We start from the raw sequence: 23553 nt of genomic DNA, 5'->3' as shown, positions 1-23553 counted from the left end.
CAAGAGATAGGCATTATGGTAAGGTTTATTTGGTACTCTGGTTGGTTGCCTTACCAACTGCGTGAGACTAAATGATTCTGCACACAGATGGCACTCTGTCTGAGATAAGCAAAATCAGTGCAGTATCACCAAATGGAAGCAGTATTTTTTTTTTTTTTTCACACCACTGTAAATGTTCGATGATACTTCACCTCGTCCCAGTTGCTTGATGGTAAAATATGGAATGTGAAATTGAGTGCCCTGGCCAGATACACCAACTGGTTGTAGTCCATGCCGGAGTGTGTGGTGTTGTCGCCCTCCCCTGACGTGATCCAAAAGGGTTCATAGGGAAGAGTCGTAGCGTTGAATCTCATACCGTGAAAACTGAAACATTATATTAATTTCAGTCCCATGGACTTTTTTTTTTTTCAACATTGGCTCATATTCACGTCAGTTACGGAGGCTCCCAAACACCTCTCATTTAGCCATTTATTTTCAGATATGGGTGGTCAATATCCTTTTGTACCTTATTTATGCCTAGTATATGGTGATGTTTTAATGATTTTTATAACACAGAAGAGGCCAGTAAGCTGTGATAAATAAAACAAATCGCTTAGCAAAAGTGATAGGCAGCTTCTGCAACCAACAGTAATAAAGTCCATTTTGTCAGTGCTGGATAAACTTCGAAAAAGAAACAAATGGCGGTGCTGCCCGGCGTTGCTTGAGTTATCCACTTTATCACACCACCATGGAAAGCATACCAGTAACCACCGTGGAGGATTTGGTTTGGTTTATACGAAATTCCTAATTCATCCATCCCTGTTCAATATCGCCCATGTCTAATCTGGATTCTTACATCGTGTTTAAGAAAACTATTGAGGATACTCAGACAAATTTCCATTCTTTAAAAACGGGATGTTTTCTCGCCCGGTCGTCATTGGAGGTCAAGGTTTCTGTTCCCATCCCTGAACTGCCAAATGTAGCTGCCATGATACAAATTCTTTCAGTTTTGTCTGTGAACATCCAGCATTCTGCTTATTTCGCTTTAAAACGATGGGTAATATTTGGCGGTGTGCTGCTCATACAGTGCTCATGATCCTTCTCTAATCCATTTTCTATACACACCCCAAGCAGAGTAAATCGCCCGGAAGCAGCAAAAGTAAACTCAGAAGACACCATCATACTGAAACAGAAGGAGAATGAACACGTGATAAAAAAAAAAAAAATCTCGGTGTCACGTGTCTGCTTAACCCTGCTGTAAGAAAGGGTGTGATGCTTAAGGGAAACTTGGATCCACGTCTGTCGTGTCCATGCAGAAATTATTAGCCTGCCTGTCTATCTGCCTTTCTATCTATTGACAAACTCCGCATCCTGTGAGGACTGGCCTTGTCAAAAGAATCCGCAGGCCTTTTTCACCCTACTAAGTAACGACCTTCTTCCCACAACATACCTCCCTCTCTAACACTCTTGCATTCCAGGACATGACATTTTTCTTCCCACTCAGGGCATAGAGTTGCCAGTCAGTTTTTGAAAATACAGGAGCTTTCCTACTAGCCATACATCTTCACATGTAACCATACTGACATTAATACTCAGTGCCTAAACATGCTCAACTGGTTTCATTCAGGTCTGGTGTGGTGGTATTAGCAAGCATGTTTTGAGGAAATGTCAGTGAGTCGTGTGGAAGACAACGTGCCACTTCGTTATCAATTTAACGACCACCTCCAAACTGTGAATCTGACAGTAGGTAGAGATATGGATGACTGTGAGTTTCTTTTTATCTACGTATGTGGGGTACACAGAAATGGAAGTCATTTCAAGTTAAAGTTGAATCAGTTCATTCTCTGGCTTTTGTTTTTTGGGGAGGTGAAAAAAAGAAAATCTATATTTCGGTTGGAAAATGTTATATTTAGTTTATCTTATATCAACTAAACAAGATGCACGTTCTGTATGACATCTCACAACGCACCCCTCATCCCTTACCAGACAGAAGGCAACCCAAGCTCCCAGACATCAACATTCTGTTCACCAACACTTGCACTCAGCAACATCCGGCGAAGGGAACCCAAACTTGCTACAAATTATCTACCCATCATCATCACCATGCAAACACAATCCAAACCAGTATGATCATGCCTCACGTAAACAAATTACAAGAAATCAGACTGGGCAGATTTCACTGAAGAAACAGAAGACCACTTCAGCACAATAAACAATACACCCATCACTAACATCAATGGGCACATTACAAAGTTCAACTACATATAATCAAATCAAACACCACATTTCATGAGGCAACAGAAAAAGTTACAACCCGAACTATACACCATAGATTACACGTCTTATAAGACAGCACGACACACTTAAGTACAACTCACCTCTCCCAAACACACTACACCACCACAAAGTTCCAAGAACTAAACAGCGAGATCAGTAACAAAATAGTACAAAGAAAACACAAAACTGGAAGGCATATGTAACAATACTAAATATCTCCACACACACACCTCTTAGCTCTACAAATGCCTTCACTATTACTAAATTACAAACATGCTCTTCCAAGAACCATGCTGCCATCACCTCCAACACCCAAAACATCCCTTCCTAAAAAGAACAAGCAAACAGACTCGTAAACCACTAAGCAAACGTAAGCCACTGAACACCAACACGCACTGAATATGAAAAACAGCCCATTCAACACAGACAGTCCTTTCCACTCAGTCACAATGCAACCCTTTTCAATCCAAGACGGGCACATAACATTGTCAAGATAAAAAATGTACATGCACAGGACTGGATGGTATCAGCAACCTGTACCCGAAATATTTAGGACCACAAGGCATCCAGGCCCTCATAAACATGAACAACTACTCATATGCACACTGTAATGCTCCCAGTTTTTAAAAACATGGAATAATTGTCACTATACTTTAACCAAAGACCCAATACTTCCTTCTTCGTTCAGGCCTACAACACTGCCTAGCATTCCATCCATAATAACTGAACGCCTCATTCTCAGTAAACTCATTTCCCATGTCCCTCTTGCCATTTCACATTAATTTAGAGAACTGCAATCTACAAACAGCTTACTGACATGTCTCCCACAACAAGCATCGGGCATCATCAACTGGAGACACAAGCACAACACACACTTCTTACAATAGACAGTAATATAACCATAGATACTATCCATCGATGAAAACTTATCATCATGATATACAACATTACTATTTGTTTAGTAGAGAAGCACATGTTACGTGTATATTCCAGAGCAAGTAGTCACGAACACGAAATTTCCCTAGCGGAGTTGCACCGGCCCCCGTTCATTCACCCAGACTCTTCCCACACCCCAGCCACTTACAAATATTACCTCTTATGCAGATGATATCATCGTAACAACCACACACCACATTACAGACAGTCTTCACACTTCAACAGGATTATCTCAATACACTGCAGATTTGAATCAAAAGCATCAGGCTGATGATTGCCCCAGTCAAATCCACCACTGCAATCATCATGTAATAAGCATGAACATTGATGCTCCTCTCACGTCAAACTTAACAAGGTACGTGTGCCATTTACCCCTTCCTTAGAGTCACACGTCTCCGGACTTACATTCAAGGATCATATACAAAGCATCAAGAGGCAATGCACCACCAGACTCAGTGAACTCTGCACAACTATAGGGCCAGACCTTGGCCAACAAAAAGAAACACTCTCGTTATTTTACAAATGAAAGAAAAGCATTGGGGGGCCGAATGTTAATCGCCCGCCAGAGTATGCTGTTGGTCAAGCAACAAGCTACTTACAAACCACAGATGAAGATAATTTGCAAAACTCTACGAAACTGAATCACCGCGTTTCACACACACACACACACACACACACACACACACACACACACACACACACACACATACACACACATATAAATTCCATCTTAACAAAAAAGTTGACCTTTAGCAGCCATTTTGGTGACCTTGGCCCCAAGTACCCATTTTTGTTCTCGTCCAAGATTTTGGCTATATATTAATACCTTGAAGGTTTCATGTTGATAGCTCCAGCCTTTCATGAGAGGTAATGGTGCTAAAGGCGGGCAGTAACAGCTAGTTTACATTTCGCAGCCATTTTGGCGACTTTGACCTCAACCCCGAGTGCCCATTTTCGAACTCGTCCAATATTTTGGCCACATCTTGATACCCTGAAGGTTTCATGTTGATAGCTCAAGCCGTTCATGAGACATAAATGTAATAGCTACACAGACAGTGGTAAAACACACACACACACACATAGACGCGGGCAAAAACATTATCGCTCCGCCTTGCTAAAGGGGGGTGATAACAATACATTAGATCAGTGATGTTATATGCCTCCCTGGCATGGACTCCCATTTTATCTTACTGTACTGTATATCAGTGGTTCTTAACCTTTTTTCTTGGCGACCCAAAACCTCGTAAACTTACTCTGCACCAGAATTGAAACAAACATATGTGTCATATCATGTGACTAAAACCAAAGTAATATTTCAATATTTTATTCATGTCATAATAAATAAACTTCATTTTTATTATATGTACTTCCTAAGAACTAAAATATCAACATATTTTGGCAAAAAAAAATTAATCGAAGGTCGGAAAATCAAAATAATTCATTCATGTTCATGATACACCTATTTACTCTGACCATTAACCCTTTAACAGCGGGCATTGTTTTGACCCGACTGGCCCCCCCCCGGGGGGTTCCAGCCAAAATGTAAACAAACTTTAAACCTTTATAACTCTGCACAGAATAAATCTAGAGCGAAAAATAAGGTGCCATTAGAAAGTACTAACCTTCGGCTTTGCAATGATGTAGGTTTCATGATTTTGTTGACTATCACTGGATGGGCAGTGCCATTAGAAGTGAGCGATCTAAAATCACTATTTTTCGCTCACACACCATTACCAAATGCCAACCTCATTCTGCTGATAATACTATAAACATATATGAACACTGCACATACGATAAACACCCACTCTGTGTTCACTGAGGCAGGTAAAAGGCACTGTAATTGCCCGCACTTCACTGCCACATCAGCGCTGTTGTCGCTCACACAGCTGGACAGATACTGATGCGTGTTTGGTCAGGGGTGGGGTGGGGGGCCCGGGGGGTGGGAGGTGGGGGCCCGGGGGGTGGGAGGAGGGAGGTGGGGGTCGGCTGGAGTGAAAGAACTTAATAGCTACTCTCCCTTGAAACAACTGGCGCGTGGAAAAACGCGCAGTATTCAAAATATTCATAAACATTCCAGAATGACACCCGCGGTTTGGTCCAGTTTTTGCAATGTCATTCTGGAATGACACCTGCGGTTAAGGGGTTAAGGAGAGAGTCACTATTTTGGATGTTGTCTGAGACATAAAGTACTATAATTAGTGAGATCCATGGCACTGAAAAGTTTCAATTAGCTTCTCAAACCGGGGTGATTTAGATGACAGACTACATCTTAGGTCATGCTCTGGTTGTAGACGGTTTCTGTACTGTGTGAGTGCAGAAAATCCTGTCTCACACAGATGAGTTGTAGCAAAGGGATGGAGTGCTTTCAGGGCTTCACCTCCAAGAATTTTCTTTTCTTTGTAAACTCTGATCCAAAATGAGCTCAGTGATTCGTTTTGTTTCCTGAAATGATAACGAAGTGTTTCATCATTCTGAACCTCAATAAGCGGCTTCTGGAGGTAGCTGATGTTCAAAATCTCCTCAGGTAAGTCTTCAGCTTCAATGCTGATGGGATTTCTTACCCAGGCATATTTCATCACATTCTCAGGAATGTAGTGAAAAACTCTTCGATTAGTCTGGAGATATGTTCCACAATGATGCTTTGGACCTGGGTGAGAGATAATATTTCGTCTTCCAGAAATTCACTAAAAGATGGAACGACACAGTCTTCCCAGTCTCAGTTTTACTCTTCCACAGCTTCAGTTTCCCCTTGAATGCAGTTACCTTCTCTGACAGCCCAACTAATGTCTGATCGTAACCTTGCACTGAAATGTTCAAGGCGTTAATCTCAGCAAAGATATCTGCAAGATAAGCCATTTGCATCACCTACTTTGAATCAGAGACTCTTTGGGGCCAGTGAATGATTTTTTTTGCTAGAAATATCTGTCTCGTTCCGCATTTCAGGCAACCGTTGGAGCACCCTTCCTCGTGACAGCCACCTAGCCTCAGAGTGGTACAACACGTGTACATGTTCTGAACCAAAATCAAAACACATCCGACTGATGATCCTGGAGGGTACAGCCCTAGATTAATGAAACTACCTGGATGACTTCCTGCAACACTTTCTGTAACTTAGGTGACAACCCCTGAGAAGCAAGATTCTCACGGTGAAGGAGACAGTGAATAATCAGCGCGAATGGATTTTCTTCTTTAACTCTAGCAATGAAACCATGACGTACTCTCAGCATTGCTGGTGCACAATCACAACAGACATAAAACACTGATTCCACTGAAGCCCTTCAATCCACAGTACTGAAAATATCTTCTCTGGTTGTGGTTGTGTGTAATGGCCGACAGAACAGAAATTCCTCTTCCATGTCTTCTGGACCTCGGTACCGTACGTAAGCCATAAGCTGGGCATCATTACTCCGAAATGAAAACGGTTAAGTTTTAAAATATAAAATGTACAGTACCGGTATGCTACTCCCAGTTGTGTGCATGGTAATAATCTTTTTTTAAGCCAAATGCAATCACCTACTGTAAGAGAGAGAGAGAGAGAGAGAGAGAGAGAGAGAATGTAAAGTGTGAAGTATCGACAAGTACGGTAATATGTTAAAAAGTAATAGTATACAACATTAATAATATCAGTAATATATTTGTCTCTTGGCGACCCACTCCAAATGGCTTGGCGACCCAAATTTGGGTCGTGACCCATAGATTAAGAACCACTGCTGTATATTCATTACAACACCATGTAGACAATACAGAACAACGCCTTACGTATCACCACAGGCTGTACCAAAACCACTCCCTTACCTCATATACACTCTGAAACCAAAGTCCTCCCAAACAAGAACAACCATGATTTTAGAGGCCCATAGCTCTATGTAATGGTCTGTGCCAATACACAACACCCTTGTGATCACATGACAAAGGAGCACAATACACTTAGGCACATAAAATAATCACCACAGAAGCATTATCAAACCCTCTATTCAATAACATCCCACCACCTGACATTTCAGCACTAACAACGAAGAAACACCTACATACCGACTTCACATGCAGAGTAACACAACTCCTCGATCACAACACTATAATACAAGCCCCTCCTCCTGACATCGCCATATCAGAGGTTTCCTAAAATAGAGATGATCGATTTCATCTTGCTTGGCTTAGGTCAGGACATTAGCCAGCCATTCACTGGGTACCATCTTAGATTCGGGTTGGGTTGAGTCATGGATTACACCTACCCCGCTTGTAGAATATGCCTACACAACATAACAAACATAATGGGGCTCTGCACAGCACATGCCATTCGCAGATATATCAACGGTATAGGGAATCTATGGGTCAGCCCTGAATTAGCAGTGCTTACCTGAGGTCAATGGGTCTGCTCTATCAGATGGGTCCGCTCAATGCAGTCATCCGTACCTTGAGGGCGATTTTCCTCTCTTTACAGCTTCTTCTCATTTGTTCAGTACTACAGCTTTACTTCATATTTTTGTCTGCAGCATGTCATTGTGACTAGCGCTGCATTCTGGTGTTCTTCCACTGTTACAGCCCAGCAGTCAAGGAAAGATAGCAAATTTGGGGGAAAAGGTGAAGTGGATATAGAGACATCCTCCAGTTAATACGAAACAGTGGATGCTGTGGAGAGGTGTATCTGTGAGTGTATTGGGACTCCATATTGTAGTTACAAATCATAATAAATAGATAGATAAATAGATAGATAGACAGCTCTATGCGAGCCTGGGAATGGGAAATGAGCTTGCAAATTACACTGAGGAAAGCTGACGACAGTGGCCAGTAAGGAGATGATGCAGTTAGTTGTCAGCAATTCACCGGTGAACAAGGCCCTAGTGACCATACACACACATACACACACACAGGCTTCTTAAACTTTCCATCCACAAGGAACACACGTGATATGTCTCCTGTTTCACCAGAATTTAGGAAAGAGAGGGCAGAAGGAGACAGGCCATACAACAGACAGGTCGCAGGGAGAAGGGCTTAGCAACTTGAGAGAGAGAGAGAGAGAGAGAGAGAGAGAGAGAGAGAGCGAGACAGGGAGACAGGGACTCTGCTCAACTCACTCGTGAGTGAGAGACTTGTTAATATTTCCAAGACAAATAAAAATAGTCCCATACTATTCTTTACCTCTCCTGTCACTACATGACAAATGGGAACTCAAGATTAGCTACTTACAAAGCTACTCCAGTATAATAACCGCTCGTCCACAAGTCCAATATATATATAACTCAACTACAAGTAACCACAAAGGAACTACAAAGTCTTTTTATGACATGGGTGTGTGAATTGGAGAGACAGCAACCAAAGATAAGGTGGTATGGAGGCGATTTGTTTGTAGCTGCTGCTTCGGGATTAAAACATCTACCTACAGACAGATATATAGAGCAGATACGTTACAAACTTGTGGAATTTATCAGGAAACATGCTTCGAGACTTCAGGTGGATGAAGCCTCGTATGGGGGTCCATGAGGCGACCTGCACCACCCGAGCACCTGTGGGGGTGTACGGCAGGTATGCAAATATTCCACATCTGTAATACACAATAAATGTTAAAAAAAGAAACGTCAACAATATATTCCACATATGTAACACACAGTAAATGTTAAAGGAACATAACCATATATTCCACAACTGTAATACACAATTTGTAAAATAATAAAGGATCATAACAATCTATTCCATATCTCTAATGCACAAGACATATCAAATAAAGGAACGCAACGATATATTCCATATGTGTAATTCACAATAACTGTTAAGTAAAGGAATATTAATAATATTCTTAATTCACTGAAATGTAAAGAGTAATTCAACAAGCAACTAAACCGCTTTTACCATAACTTGGCCCAGATTTTCGTTCTTTGGCAGTTTATTTCAGATTGCCGAGTGGCGGAAGAAGACTATGCTACGACTCAACATACTTTCCACAGCACTTCGTGACTGACAACATATTCTGGTGTTCACCTATTGATACAGCTCTGGTTTCAGGATGGAGGGTTGGCAATTTTAGGCAAAAATAGCATAAAAAAATTATGATAACCGTTCGCGTAACACTTTGCCTTAAAACGCTACACTTGCATATTCAACTGATTCGTGATCTAGATTTTATTTGCATGTTACACATTAACGTTCTCTTTGATTTTTGTTGCGCTGTACTATCGACTTGGTTTGTATGGTTAACAAAAAAAAAAAATAAGGACCACGAAATCTCTGAAGCAACTTAGAATGTCGGTAAGTATGAAATCAAGGCATGTTATTGTTCCCTCACTGTGGTATGAGTGGTGATTCAGCACATGTATGGATAAACAAGAATGTAATACTTTCCAGGGAATAATGATATCATTAAATGCTGCATATCAACATTCAGAGTACCCCATGCTCTCCTGAACGCCAAGCAGAGTTATCTTAAAACTTCATTCACATTGCTCATCTGTGCACTACTTATTCAAACAATCTACTCTCCGAGTTCCACCAGTAGGGGACGGGAAATATCTTGGATGGTGCCCCCTTCTCAGAAACAGCAAAATGAGATGGCCGGGCAATTTACTGGCTCACTTCTCATTAGTTACTTAGGTGGCTTTTCTTCTACACTGATCTCACTCAGACACTAAGAGGCCTCTTCTTATCTTCATCTTCAGTTTTTCTCTAAGACCCAGGTGTTATGCTCCTATTGCCATCTCTCTCTCTCTATTCTCTCCCTTACCATAGACCTACATTCCTTTTCAAGCGAAATGTGAATGTCGTGTAATTTAGAATGACCATACCTGCTCTTGTGTTCTCAAAACCTCTGTGCTCTCAGCTTCCACATGCATACATGAAAACATATTAGCAAAAATACTTAACTCAAGTTGCTGTTGTTCACAATGCTTCTTTTAAGTTTCATGCATGTTGATGTGTACAAATTAATTACTCCTAATGGTGACTACAAACAGTATAATCTTTTACATTTGCTGCTCTGGTTTGATTATATTTGCTATCTTATCATAGCAGTTATCATTGTGTCAAAGTTGTGTAGCTTTCGCCACAATCTTACTCGGGTGTACAGCATAAGCTTACACGGGTGTTCGTGCAGACATATCGATACTGATGGCCATGGTGTTCATCATAGAGAATGTCCAGTGAGAGGCGAGCAAAGCCCCGAGGTCGTCCCTGGGCAGGCGAGTGAGCACCAAGAGCCTGGTGGACCACACCAGAAGGCGACCCTTGAGGGACCAGTGGGCGAAGGCGGCAAGGAAAGCCAAGTCGTCACTCACCACCACCACCGTCACGCACCATGACACCTGCCGCAGCTGATGACGTCATCAAAGGTTCACGTTATCTGAGTAACCTACCCACCTCATCAGCAATATAACAATGTTCTACCCATCTCGGCACTAATGTGAAAGTGACTTACCCACCTTACCAGTAATGTGTCAATGACCTACCCGCCTCAGCAGTAATGTGACAGTGACCTACCCGCCTCAGCAGTAACGTTACAGTGACCTACCCGCCTCAGCAGCAATGTAACAGTCACCTACCAACCTCAGCAATGTGACAGTGACCTACTTGCCTCAGCAGTAATGTGACAGTGACCTACTTGCCTCAGCAGTAATGTAACAGTGACCTACCCGCCTCAGCAGTAATGTGACAGTGACCTACCCACCTCAGCAGTAATGTGACAGTGACCTACCCACCTCAGCAGTAATGTAACAGTGACCTACCCACCTCAGCAGTAATGTGACAGTGACCTACCCGCCTCAGCAGCAATGTGACAGTGACCTACCCACCTCAGCAGTAATGTGACAGTGACCTACCCGGCGAGCCTGGCCGACCACCCAGGAGAGCTGTGCCTGCGTCACGTTATCGTCCTGGCCGCCCACACCCACACCAAACACACCCACACCCAACCACGCTCCAGCATCACCCATGTACTGTAACACAACATAAAGCTATTACAATCCACGAATGCTGGACAACAGTAAAGAGTCAATTGTGCATTGGAATATACAAGCCTCATTAGGGTTGTAGGAATTGCCTAGAATGATTAAATATAAACATGGAATTCAATCACAAGGACTGAAAACATGAACGTTCGACTATAAATTTCTTGGATGACTGTGTTAGGGTTTTCATTACTTTTTTTATGAGAGAGAGAGAGAGAGAGAGAGAGAGAGAGAGAGGAGAGAGAGAGAGAGAGAGAGAGAGAGAGAGAGAGAGAGAGAGAAAGTTTGATAAGCTTGATTCTGCAAATATCAGATACTTTATTTCTGATGACGAGACTGGGTACTGATGTGACGCCATCTGACAGGAAGAGAGGGAAACACTTGTCCAGTTCTGTTTCCCTGAGCGTTGCCTCCATTGCCACACTTGTATACTCTGCCTTCACCCCGCTGTCTGTGAAGGCAAAATTAGAATCATCACTATGATGCAGTTCATTACTGAGAGAGAGAGAGAGAGAGAAATTGTGTGTGTGTGTTCTTACCTAACTGTATCTTTATACGAATGAGTCAAGCTCGTACCGTCCCGTGTATTAAACCATTTTTATCATACATATCCTTGAATTTATGAATAGTTTTGGCACACACTACTTCATTCGGTAGTGCATTCCACTGATCAATTGCCCTATTTGGGAAACTGAATTTCCTCACGTCTTTATCACCTCTTTTTTCGCGGTTTTTTGCAATGTCCTCTTGCTGATGTTTCACCAAATGATATATAATCATTTATGTCTATTTTCTCTTTCCTTGAGATGCGCTTATATAGCATAATCATGTCTCCCCTTGTCCTTCTCTCCTACAGCGTTGGTAGATTCAGTCTTTCCAGTCTTTCTCCATAGCTTAGATCACTTAAGCTTGGTACTCATCTTGTAACGGCCGTTTGTACTTTTTCAATCTTTTCTATGTGTTTTTTGAGATAAGGATTCCAGACTACTGATGGATACTCCAGGGTTGGTCAGATGAATGATGTTATTATCTTCCTCAGCATATCTTCATTTATATATGTGAATGCTATTCTCATATTAGCAAGCAGTACATACATGTTTCGTACCTTCTCACTGATGTGATCAACTGGAGAGTTTGTTATTGATATTTACTCCTAGGTCCTTCTTTATATATATATATATATATATATATATATATATATATATATATATATATATATATATACATATATATATATATATATATATATATATATATATATATATATATATATATATATATATATATTTATATAAGTGTGGTTGAACTACCTAACTTATAATCCCAAGCTGGGCTTTTCTCACTTTTACCAAATTTAATTACATGACACTTTTCCACATTAAATTCCATTGGCCATATATTGCCCCATTCATGAAGCTTGTTCAATTCCTCTTGCAGCTCATTGCATATATTAGTAATTTTCTTTTGAATTTTTGCATAATCCGCAAACATATTTAGATAGCCTCCATTTCCAGTGTTACTGTCTGTGTCAATTATATATACTAAAAACTTAATTGGTGCCAGCACTGAGCCCTGAGGCACTCTGCTTGTCACTTCCCTCCATGATGAGTAATTGCCCTTAATATTGTTCTCATTTCCCTTTATCTGAAAAAATTCTGCATCCAACAGTGGAGATTGCCTTGGATGCCTCCTTGATGGTATAGTTTCCATAAAAGTCTTTGGTCAGTACTCTGTCAAATGCTTTCTTAAAATCTAAACAGATACTGTCCACCCATCCTTCTCTTTTCTGTAATGTTTCTGTAACTCTATCATAATAGCTTAAAAGATTAGTAACACATGATTTTCCCTTCATAAAACCGAACTTCCTTTCTGTTATCATGCCGTGTTCTTCTAGATTTTTTACCCAAACTTCCCTTATCAGCTTTTCTAGTATCTTACAACACAGGTCAGTGATACTGGTCGGTAGTTCAGTGGATCCTGTCTATTCCTTTTCTTGAATAGGGGAACAATGTATGCTTTCTTCCAAATGTCACGTAGTTTACCTTGACCTAAGGATTCCTTAAATATTAAATACAATGGTCTGCTTTGCTCTTTTGCACATTCATGTAACTCCCAACCTGAAATTCCGTCAGGACCATTTGCTCTTCCTTTGTCCAATTTACGTAACACTTCCTGTACTTCTTTTTCTGATATTTGTATATCTGGTAATACATGTGGGCATGCATATTCCATATCATCTCTCTCAAAATTTCTTTCTTTTGTAAAAACTGATTGAAAGTTTTTATTTAGTACTTCACAAATATCTTTTTCTCGTGTATAGATGATCTCCTCATCCGTAAGGGACTGTATTTTATCTTTAACTTTGGTTTTACTTCGGATGTAGCTGTAAAAAAGCTTCAGTTGATCACTACTTTTATTTACAATTTCCTCCTCAAACTGTCTCTGAGCCTCCCTCCTTCTCTTTGTATAATCATTTCTTGCCTGTTTATAGTTGTTATATGCCCTCTCACTATTGTGTCTTCTGTATCTATTCCACTGAAAAATCTCTTTTTTCTTTTTCTTTTTTTAACACTCTGTATTAAACTATTTCTTTGTTTTCATTTCTGTTGCTTTGTGCTGTGGGGTATAATTTTGGACCCCTGTTTCATAAAGATCACAGAATTTTCTATACGTAATATTTAAGTCTTGTCCTCTAAATTCTTTTTCCCAATCTGTTTCTAAGAAGTACTTCTTCAGGTCATGATAATTACCTTTTTTGTAATTTAGACTTTTTTTGTAACTCTCATTGCTGGTAACGTCATATGCAATCCAGAGGCACAATTTAATACTACATGGTCGCTTTTGCCGAATGGGGGATGATATATTATATTGTCAATTTCATTGTCTTGCCTGGTAAATAGAAGATCTAGTACGAATGGATCATCAAGTCCTCTTTTTCTGGTGTTTTCCTTTACACACTATGTTAGGAAGAACTCCTGCACAAGATCTAAGAGCTTTTGATCCCAACTGCTTTCATGTTTTTTTACATCTACAGCAGTGGTTTCCAAACTTTTTCTGGTCGTTACCCACTTTTCATACATGATCCTTGTCCATGGCCCCCCTTCCTCAACCATAACCCATGACTACAGTGACTGTCCACACTACAGTCCTACACTCATCATGTCCATATAAAAATCACTCTAGCAAATCCTGTAATTTTATTGCTTCCATTTGTTATTTTCTCTTTTGTTAAGTATTAATAAATAAATGTGTATTTTGTCTTAGCTGAATCTTATATATATATATATATATATATATATAATTATTGAAGCATTCACAGGTGGGCACAAACTGATTATATGGGGAGGCGCACACGGTGATCAATGTTGCAACTGTGAATGGATAGTTAACCGAAAAATGTGAACATCCTTGCTGATACTCAAGATTCAAGACCAGGTTATCATACAGAATCCATAGTTTAGGAAGCATTAGAATTAGACTGAGTTAAATTATCTACTCCCCTAATACATCTCTATGCCTTATTTTATGTCAACAACACAGAATCAGATTAAAAAAAAAAAAAAGGTAATTACACAGGCAAAAAAAAAAAAAAAAAGGACGTATTACTTATGTGTCTGGTAGCAAGGCATTGCACAAACCTGTACTGAACCTGTGTAAGTTCTCTCCACTGACTACCTACTCGCTAAACTCCTTCGGTTCAGGTTATGGCCCCCTACATTCTGATATATGGCCCCCAAGGGGGCCATGGCTCCCAGTTTGGGAACCACTGATCTAGAGTATTCCAATTTATGTTTGAATTCAAGTCTCCAGTTAATACAATTCTTTCAGAGTTCTCTTCCATTCTGTGTAAAAATGTTCTTACTCTCTGAATTGTACTTTCTGCCCGGACTTCATATTCACCTATTTCCCAGGTGTTTGTTTTAGGTGGCATGATAAATTTGCCACAATTAAGTTCCCTTCATATATGTTAATTTCCAAGGCAATCAGTTCTACTCGTGAGGGTAAATCTAGTTTTATTTCTTTGACTTGCAGATTTTTCCTTGTTAAAATATAGTCCCTACTCCTTTTCTTGAATTTCTGTCTTCTCCATATATTGTATTTCTCTATTTTTAGGGTATCGTTTGATTTATTTGGTGTTAATTTTGTTTCTGTTAGGAAGATAATGTGTGGTTCCTTTTCTTTGATATAGTCTTCTATCTCTCATAATTTAGACACCATTCTATCTACATTTTAGTACATCAACCTAACCATCTTGTTTACATACTTGCCATGACTTAAGTCTACTGCCTTCCTCCTTTCTGTTCTCTGTTGGTTATGTACCACTTTCTTACATGCAGTCCAATTACTTTGTAAAAAAAGGAAAAAGTACTCTTCTCTTCTGATCTTCCCTCGTTCTTTGCTTTTGCCTCCTCTCTCTTCTCTTTTAGTATTACCAATTCCTCTTGAATTAGACATCGTTTTATCCATACTTTTTAAAATTCCTCTTTTTCCATGAGTTTATTTCCATTTTTTAGTATTGCCTTCACAGTGTTCACACTCTGGAAGGTTACTTTCAGGGACCTTGTCTTATTTCTCACATATCTCCCTAACCTTTTGTGTTCCTCAATGTCTTTATTGCAGATTTCCTCTGATACTTCCTTCAATTTGTTCATTATATTTGCCACCTCCTTTTTGTCTCTTGAAATTTTGTCTTTTTATTTCTTCATCCTCTATGCCGGTGATTACTATAGATTTATTATCTGCTGAATCTTTGACCAATTTTGGGTTATTTTGGATTTTTTTTTCACTTCCTTTCTAATGATTTTTTCTTCGACGCTTGTTTCTGAGTCTTTCCTAAATTCACCATTTCAGCACACGCTGTTTCCACATCGTCTATATAACATTGCATCACTTCATTCACCTGGGTTAACTTCCTTTCAGCATCATTATTTTGATCTATCAGACTGCTTGCTTGCCTAACTGTCTCTGTATCATTTGTGAATTCCTCCATAATACTCTCATGGTTGACAACTGTACTTGCCATTTCACTGATCTTCCTTTTAAGTGAACCTACCTCAACTGACAGCTCATCTATTGTTGTCTCTTTCGTGTTTAATTCGTTTACTAATTTTTCATTTTCTTCTGCATGCGCAGTTGCTTCTTAATGCCATCCATTTCACTCTGAAATGCCCTTTCCAATCTACTAATTTGTTGAATGTTTCCATTTCAACCAGTTCCTGGTAGAAATCTTCCTGTTTTCTAACCCTTTCTCTCTTCCCAGCTCCTTCCATATTCACTTCACTTAATATAATGGTCGTTTTGTATTATTAAAAGAAAAGTTTTTACTTACAATTGTGCATCTTAACTCGCCTGTGGTACCGTAGTCGAAGCAACGCTGACGATCAACACATTCCTGCATTAACCATTTATGTTCTGTATTTGGGCAACGCTTTGGTTAAACTTGCTCTAATATTTTATAATACCTTTTAGATAAACCCTGTACAGAGCTTGACTCATATAAAGATACTATTTAGGTACAGCCGGTTGTATCCAAGAGCGTTCAGCTTGGAGCGAGGTGATACAATGTGTTTACTCTGACGCCTTGTGTGTGAGTGTGTGTTCTTACCTAATTATATCTTTACAGTAATAAGTCAAGCCCGTACTGTGCCCCGTGTTTTAAAGCATTTTTATCATAAATATCCTTAAATTTATTAATAGTTTTAGCACAGACTATTTCATTCGGTGGTGCACTTCACTGAACAATTGCCCTATTTGGGAAACTGAATTTCCTTACGTCTCTAACGCCTCTCTTTATATGTAGTTTTTTGCAGTGTCCTCTTGCTGATGCTTCCCCATAGGTTATATATTCATTTATGTCTATTTTCTCTTTCCCTGAGATGCATTTATATAGCATAATCATGTCTCCTCTTTTCCTTCTCTCCTGTAGTGTTGGTAGATTCATTTTTTCTAGTCTTCTTCATTGCTTAGATCCCTTAAGCTTGATACTTATCTTGTAGCTGCCCTTTGTACTTTTTCAGTCTGATCTATGTATTTTTTGAGTTGAGTAATCCAGACTACTAATGTATACTCCAGGGCTGGTGTGATGATTTATGTTATTATTTTTCTCAGCATGTCTTCATTTGTATATGTTATTGTTATTCTCATATTAGCAAGCAGTGTAAACATAACTTCTCACCGATGTTGCCAGCCAGAGATAGTGTGTTATTGATAATCACTCCTAGGTCCTTCTCCCTTTCTGATATATGAAGGGTTGAACTTCCTAACCTATAAACCCAATCCGGTCTTTTCTCACTTTCACTAAATCTAATTACATGACACTTGTCCACATTAAATTCCATTTGCCACTCATGAAGTTAATTTTTCTTGTAGCTCTCTGCAAGAATCTTTGTTAGTAATTTTCCATTGTACGTTTGCATCATCTGCAAACATATTTAGACAGCTTCAATTCCCAGTGTTATTGTCAATGTTATTTATATATACCAAAAACATAACTGGTGCCAGCACTGAGCCCTGTGGAACTCCGATAGTCACTTCCCTCCAAGATGAGTAATTTCCCCTTAGTACTGTTCTCATTTCCCTTTCTGTGAGAAAATCCTGCATCCAACAGTACAGATTGCCTTAAATACCTCCTTGATGGTACAGTTTCCATAAAAGTCTTTGGTCCGGAACTATGTGAAATGCTTTCTTGAAAGCTAAACAGATACTGTCCACCCATCCTTCTCTTTTTTGTAATGTTTCTGTAACTTAATAGTAACATAATATATTTGTAACACATGATTTTCCCTTTCTAAAACCGAACTGCCTTTCTGTTATCATACTGTGTTCTTCTAGATGGTTTATGCAAACTTTTCTTATCACCTTTTCTAGTACCTTACTTATAACACTGGTCAGTGATACTGGTAGGTAGTTGAGTGGATTCAGTCTGTTCTCTTTCCTGAATAGGGGAAGAGTGTTTGCTTTCTTCCAAATATCACGTAGTTTACCTTGACGTAAGGATTCTTTGAATATTTAAGATAATGGTCAGCTTTACTCTTCTGCTCATTCATGTAGCGCCCAACCTGAAATTTCATTAGGGCCATATGCATTACCTTGGTCTAATTTGCTTAACTCTTCCTGTATTTCTTTTTCTATTATTTGTATATCTGCCAGTACATGTGGGCATCCATGTTCCATATCACATCTTTCAAAATTATTTTCTTTTGTAAAAACTGACTGGAATTTTTTGTTTAGTGCTTCACAAATATCTTTCTCTTGTGTATAGAGTGTATAGATGATTCCCTCGCCCGTAATGGACTATATTTTATCTTTAACTTTGCTTTTGCTTCGGATGTAGCTGTAAAATAGCTTAGATTGATCACTACTTTTATTTATAATGTCTACCTCAAACTGTTTTCGAGCCTCCCTCCCCATTTCTGTATTAAAATTTCTTGCCTGTTTATAGTTATTAAATGCCCTCTCACTATTGTGTCTTCTGTATGTTCCACAGCAAATCTCATTTTCCTTTTGATTTTTTTACATTCTGCATTAAACCATTTCTTTTTCTTCATTTCTGTTTCTTTGTGCTGAGGGTTGTAATTCTGGTCTCTATTTCATAAAAATCAGAATTTTCTATATATAAATTTAAATTTTGTCCTCTAAGCTTCTTTTCCCAATCTGTTTCTAAGAAGTACTTTTTCAGGTCATGATAGTTGCCTTTTTTGTAATTTAGACTCTTTTTGTAACTGTCATTACTGGTAACTTTGTCACATGCAATCCTGAAGTTGCACTTTAATACTACATAGTCGTTTTTGCCAAATGAAGGGTGATATATTGTCAATATAATTTTCTTGCATAGTAAAAATATGATCTAGTACTGATAGATCATCAGGTCCTCTTTTTCTGGTGTTTTCCTTTACATGCTGTGTAAGGCAAAAAGTCCTGCACAAGATCCAGGAGCATTTGATCCCAACGGCTCTCATGGCTGCTTACATCTAGAGTATTCCAATTTATATTAGTACTGAAATCTTCAGTTAATATAATTCATTCATATTTCTCTTGCATTCTGTGTAATAATGTTCTTAAACTGTGAATTGTACCTGCTGCAAGGTCTTCCTATTTGCCTCTTTCCCAAGTGTTTGTTTTGTGTGGCATGTATAATTCTGCCACAATTAATTTCCCTTCAGTTTAGTTAATCTCCAGTGCAATCAGTTCTACTTGTGAGGGTATTTCCATTTTTATTTCTTTGACTTGTAGATTTGTCTTTGTAAAAATTATAATTTCTCCTTTTCTTAAATTTTTGTCTCTTCTCCATATATTGTATCCTGTAAGTTTAGGGTATTGTTTCATATCATTGGGGTTATATTTGTTGTAGTCAGGGAAATAATATGTGGTTCCTTTTCTTTGGTATAGTCTTTCATCTCTAATAATTTACACCATTCCGTCTACATTTGAGTACATCAGCTTAATCATCTTGTTTACATACTTGCCATAACTTGAGTCTAATGCCTTCATTCTTTTTGTTCCCTTTTGGTTATATACCACTTTCATTCCTGCAGTCCAATTACTTTGTAAGAAATTTAAACTTCTCTTCTGATCTTTCTTCGATTTTTGTTTTTGTCTCCTCCCTCTTCTCCTGTAGTATTCCTAATTCCTCTAGAGTTAGGCATCTTTATGTCCATACTTTCTTAAATTCCTCATTTTTCCATGAGTGTGCAATTTTTAGTATTTCCTCCACAGTGTTCACACTTTGGAAGGTTACTTTCAGCACTTTGTCTTATTTCTCTCATATTTCCCCAGCCGTTTGTGTTCCTCTATGTTTTTATCACAGATTTCCTCTGATACTTCCATCAATATGCTCATTGTATTTGCCATCTCCTTTTGTCTCTCATTTTTTTTTTTTTCTTCTGGATCTATACCAGTGATTACTATAGATTTGCTGATATCTGCTGAATCTTTCACCAATATGGTGATAATTCTTTCACTTTCCTTCTAATGCCTTTTCTTCGTCTCTTGTTTCTAATTCTTCCCTTATTTTCATCACTTCAGCATACGCAGATTCCACATCATCTCTGTAACTTTCCATAATTTCATTCACCTGGGTTATCTTCTCTTCAGTATCACTGCTTTGGTTTATCAGACTGCTTTGTTGCCTAATTGTCTCTTTATCATTTCTGAACTCCTCCATAATACTCTCATGGTTGACAACTGTAAATGCCATTTCACATATCTTTCTTCTAGGTGAACCCACCTCAACTGACAGCTCATCTAGTGTTGTGTCGCTCTTGGTTAAGTCATTTGCTAATTTTCATTTTCTTCTTTCTGAATGCGAAATTGCTTCATAATTTCATCTCCTTCACTTTGAAAAGCCTTCTCCAGTTTATTCACTTTCTCTACTAGTTTGTTATACTGTATGTTTCCATTTCAACCAGTTCTTGGTAGAAATCATCATCCTGTTTTCTACCTTTATCCCTTTCTTTAACTTCTTCCATATTCACATTACTAAAGATGGTGTTCATCTTGTGGTATTACTTAGAAAGATTATACTGACGAGGATGCATCTCTTGCTTCTCGCCTGGTGATAGACTACACTCATCTGATGAAGCGTTGATTAGAGGATTCTTGCACTACTTGTATGTATTCTGTTATTTAGACATCACTCTTGCATATACTCTCTACTGTATTAGAACACCATTTAGTACAGAGCTTGACTCATATGAAGATGCTATTTAGGTGCAGCCAATTGTGGCCAAGGTTGTCCAGCACGGAGCGAGGAGACAGACGTGTTGACTCTGGCATCGTGTGTGTGTGTGTGTGTGTATGTGTGTGTCCCTTCACGGAAACAACCTTATCATGATGGGGGACTTGCATCCCCTGTAAATCTGGTGGGCTGTACCAGCAGAGAGAGATCACCCTGGACTCAGCAGGAGGACAGGGTTACCCATGCTGGAGGGGTCATCAGTGAGGGGTCACACTGAGTGTTCCCATGTCCATTGTCTTGTGGATTGTGCTTGGATGGGTCAAGGCTACAGGAGTAAACCCTAAACAAAAAATCGTTATAGTGTCCCATGGAAGGTGGGGCTTGACAGACAGAGCTCCCGGCAAACTCCTGCAACCCTGCTTAGTAGATGGTCATCATGAATCTTCATACCACTATCACAGGCTGGGAAGGGCCAAGCCATGTGGTGGTAAGGACTGCACACCACACCCTCACCAACACACCAAATACATTCATTGTGCAAGCCCACTCACCTTCCACCTCATCTTTCACCTAAACAAAAGACCTATGACAACAGGATAGGGTGACGATAACAGGTCATGGATGTGACTGGAAGTCGCTAGCTCGAGTCCTGCACAGAGACAACACTGGCCTAGAGGTTGCTGGCATGATGGCTTAAGAGCAGGCCAAACTTTCAGCAGCATCCAGTGTGACTAAGCAGACGGAAACGGTTGCCCAGCTGCTTACCTTTGACAGAGAGGAGTTTGGAAAAGTACCCTAAGCATTTGCTGCTCTGCATCACCTGGGGAGATAACCGCGTCTGTCAAGGCATCCCAGAATGTGGTCGAAAAACCAAAAGAATCCCTCTGACTCTTGCTACCTGGAATATAAGAAACTTGCTTGATACTGACCATGACACAAGACCATGCCATTCAGCTGCACTTATTGCCCTTGAACTGAAAAGATACACAATTGACATTGCTGCCTTCTTTGAGACTCGCCTTTTATGAGAGGCCAACCTTATCGAAGCAGAAGAGTATACCTATTTCTGGAGGGGATACCCAGACACTGGGAGAAGAAACCACAGTATTGGCTTTGCAGTCCGAAGCAACCTTCTACAGAATATTCAAGAAACACCTGTGGGTATACCAAAGAGGCTGATGTCCTGGTGCATACCACTCTCTAAAGGCCAATATGCAACACTTATCAATGACTATGCCCCTATGCCTAATTCTGAGAACACTGTCAAAGATTCCTTTTATAACTCTTTGGATGCTGCCATTAGTTCTATAAACCACCTAATGACAAACTGATCCTGCTTGGAGATTTTAATGCCAGAGTAGAGAAAAATAATTACCTCTGGCAAGGCATTATAGGCAGCCATTGTGTTGGTAACAAGAACAGAATGGCCTTAGACTGCTTTCATTATGCTCAGAACATAGCCTTGTCATCATCATCACCATCTCTAAACTCAAGAATAAGCACAAGACCACATGGATGCACACACGATCTAGACACGGCACCCAATTGACTATGTCATTGTAAGACAGTGATCTCGAAGAGAAGTTTTTATAACCCGAGCTATGATAGGGGCTGAGTGCTCCACAGACTATAACCTCATAGTCACCAAACTGTAGTTAGTCATACGTCCACAAATGCACCACAGACCATCCATCAAGAAACTAAACTGTAGTAGCTTGAAGGATGTGGCATTTTGTAACATCTTTCACTGGATTATTACAGAGAAGCCCTCTCAATGCCCACCACTTGATCTAAACACTGCAGCAAACCGTGAAGCAGAGTGGCTAAACATTAAGACACTGCTCTAAGCACTGCAGATGAAACACTAAGCTTTTACACTCGCTGCCATAGAAACTGGTTTGATGAAAATGCTGATGGTATATATGACCTTGCAATGAAGAATAGAGCACATAACAACTGGTTGGTTCATACTAGCTCTTTAACCCACCAAAAAAACTGAATAATAGAATCTCAGAAGTGAAACCCCCAAAAAACTGTGGTGGACTGAGCAAGTAACAGAGCTGGAAACAGTGGCGGATATAAACGACCATCATCGGTTCTGCAAGTCCATTAAAACTATGTATAGGTCAACCAAATACAACATAAGCCCTATTTGATCAGCCGAAGGAGAGCTCCTGAAGGACTAGCAAGCAATTCTAGTAAGAAGGGCACATCACTTCAACACCCTGCTGAATCAAAGAAACCTGGTGGAGCATAATATCCTTGATAACATCCCCAATACCCCTCAAATGCCAGATCTTGATGTCCCGCCTACACTTGAAGAAACTGTTCAGGTCATCCGATCTCTGAAAAATAACGAAAACCCTGACCCTGATGGCATACCATCTGAACTGACCAAAGAGGGTGTCCAGTCACTTCACCAGCACCTCCATAATCTCATACTGACTAACAGGAACTAAGAACAAATTCCATCCGAATGGCCAACTTCTGATAGTGTAACCATCTACAGGAAGAAAGGGGGCCACTTAAACTCTGACAACAGCAGACGAATCTCCCTTCTTCTGAGTGCTGGTAAAGTACTAGCCAAGATAATGGAGTTCAGACTGACAAAACATCTGACTGACCCAACACTCCCTAAAACACAATGTGGATTTTGGAAGGAACGACGTACTTGTAATATGATCTTTGTTGCCAGGCAGATACAGGAGAAATGCCACATGCAGAATTGTGACTTGTATATTGCATTTATTG

At 39.7% G+C, this 23553-nt stretch overlaps 1 protein-coding gene across 1 annotated transcript in view; it reads right to left on the bottom strand.

The window, feature by feature from the left end:
• The window catches only part of LOC145395284 (uncharacterized), a 124650-nt gene that overhangs the window by 43410 nt on the left and 57687 nt on the right, over positions 1-23553 (bottom strand). The window contains exons 2-5 of the mRNA XM_080268963.1: positions 11444-11577; positions 10998-11114; positions 10261-10493; positions 8606-8734 (exon numbers count right to left, since the gene is read on the bottom strand). Coding sequence (XP_080125089.1) covers positions 8606-8734; positions 10261-10493; positions 10998-11114; positions 11444-11577 — 613 coding nt within the window. The remainder of the gene's footprint in view (positions 1-8605; positions 8735-10260; positions 10494-10997; positions 11115-11443; positions 11578-23553) is intronic.

This window comes from Coenobita brevimanus, chromosome 30 (genome assembly GCF_032717465.1).
Source record: "Coenobita brevimanus isolate Jiangsu-jjx chromosome 30, ASM3271746v2, whole genome shotgun sequence".
In the NCBI taxonomy this organism is placed as follows: Eukaryota; Metazoa; Arthropoda; class Malacostraca; order Decapoda; family Coenobitidae; genus Coenobita; species Coenobita brevimanus.
This window is presented reverse-complemented; position numbering and strand designations above follow the sequence as displayed.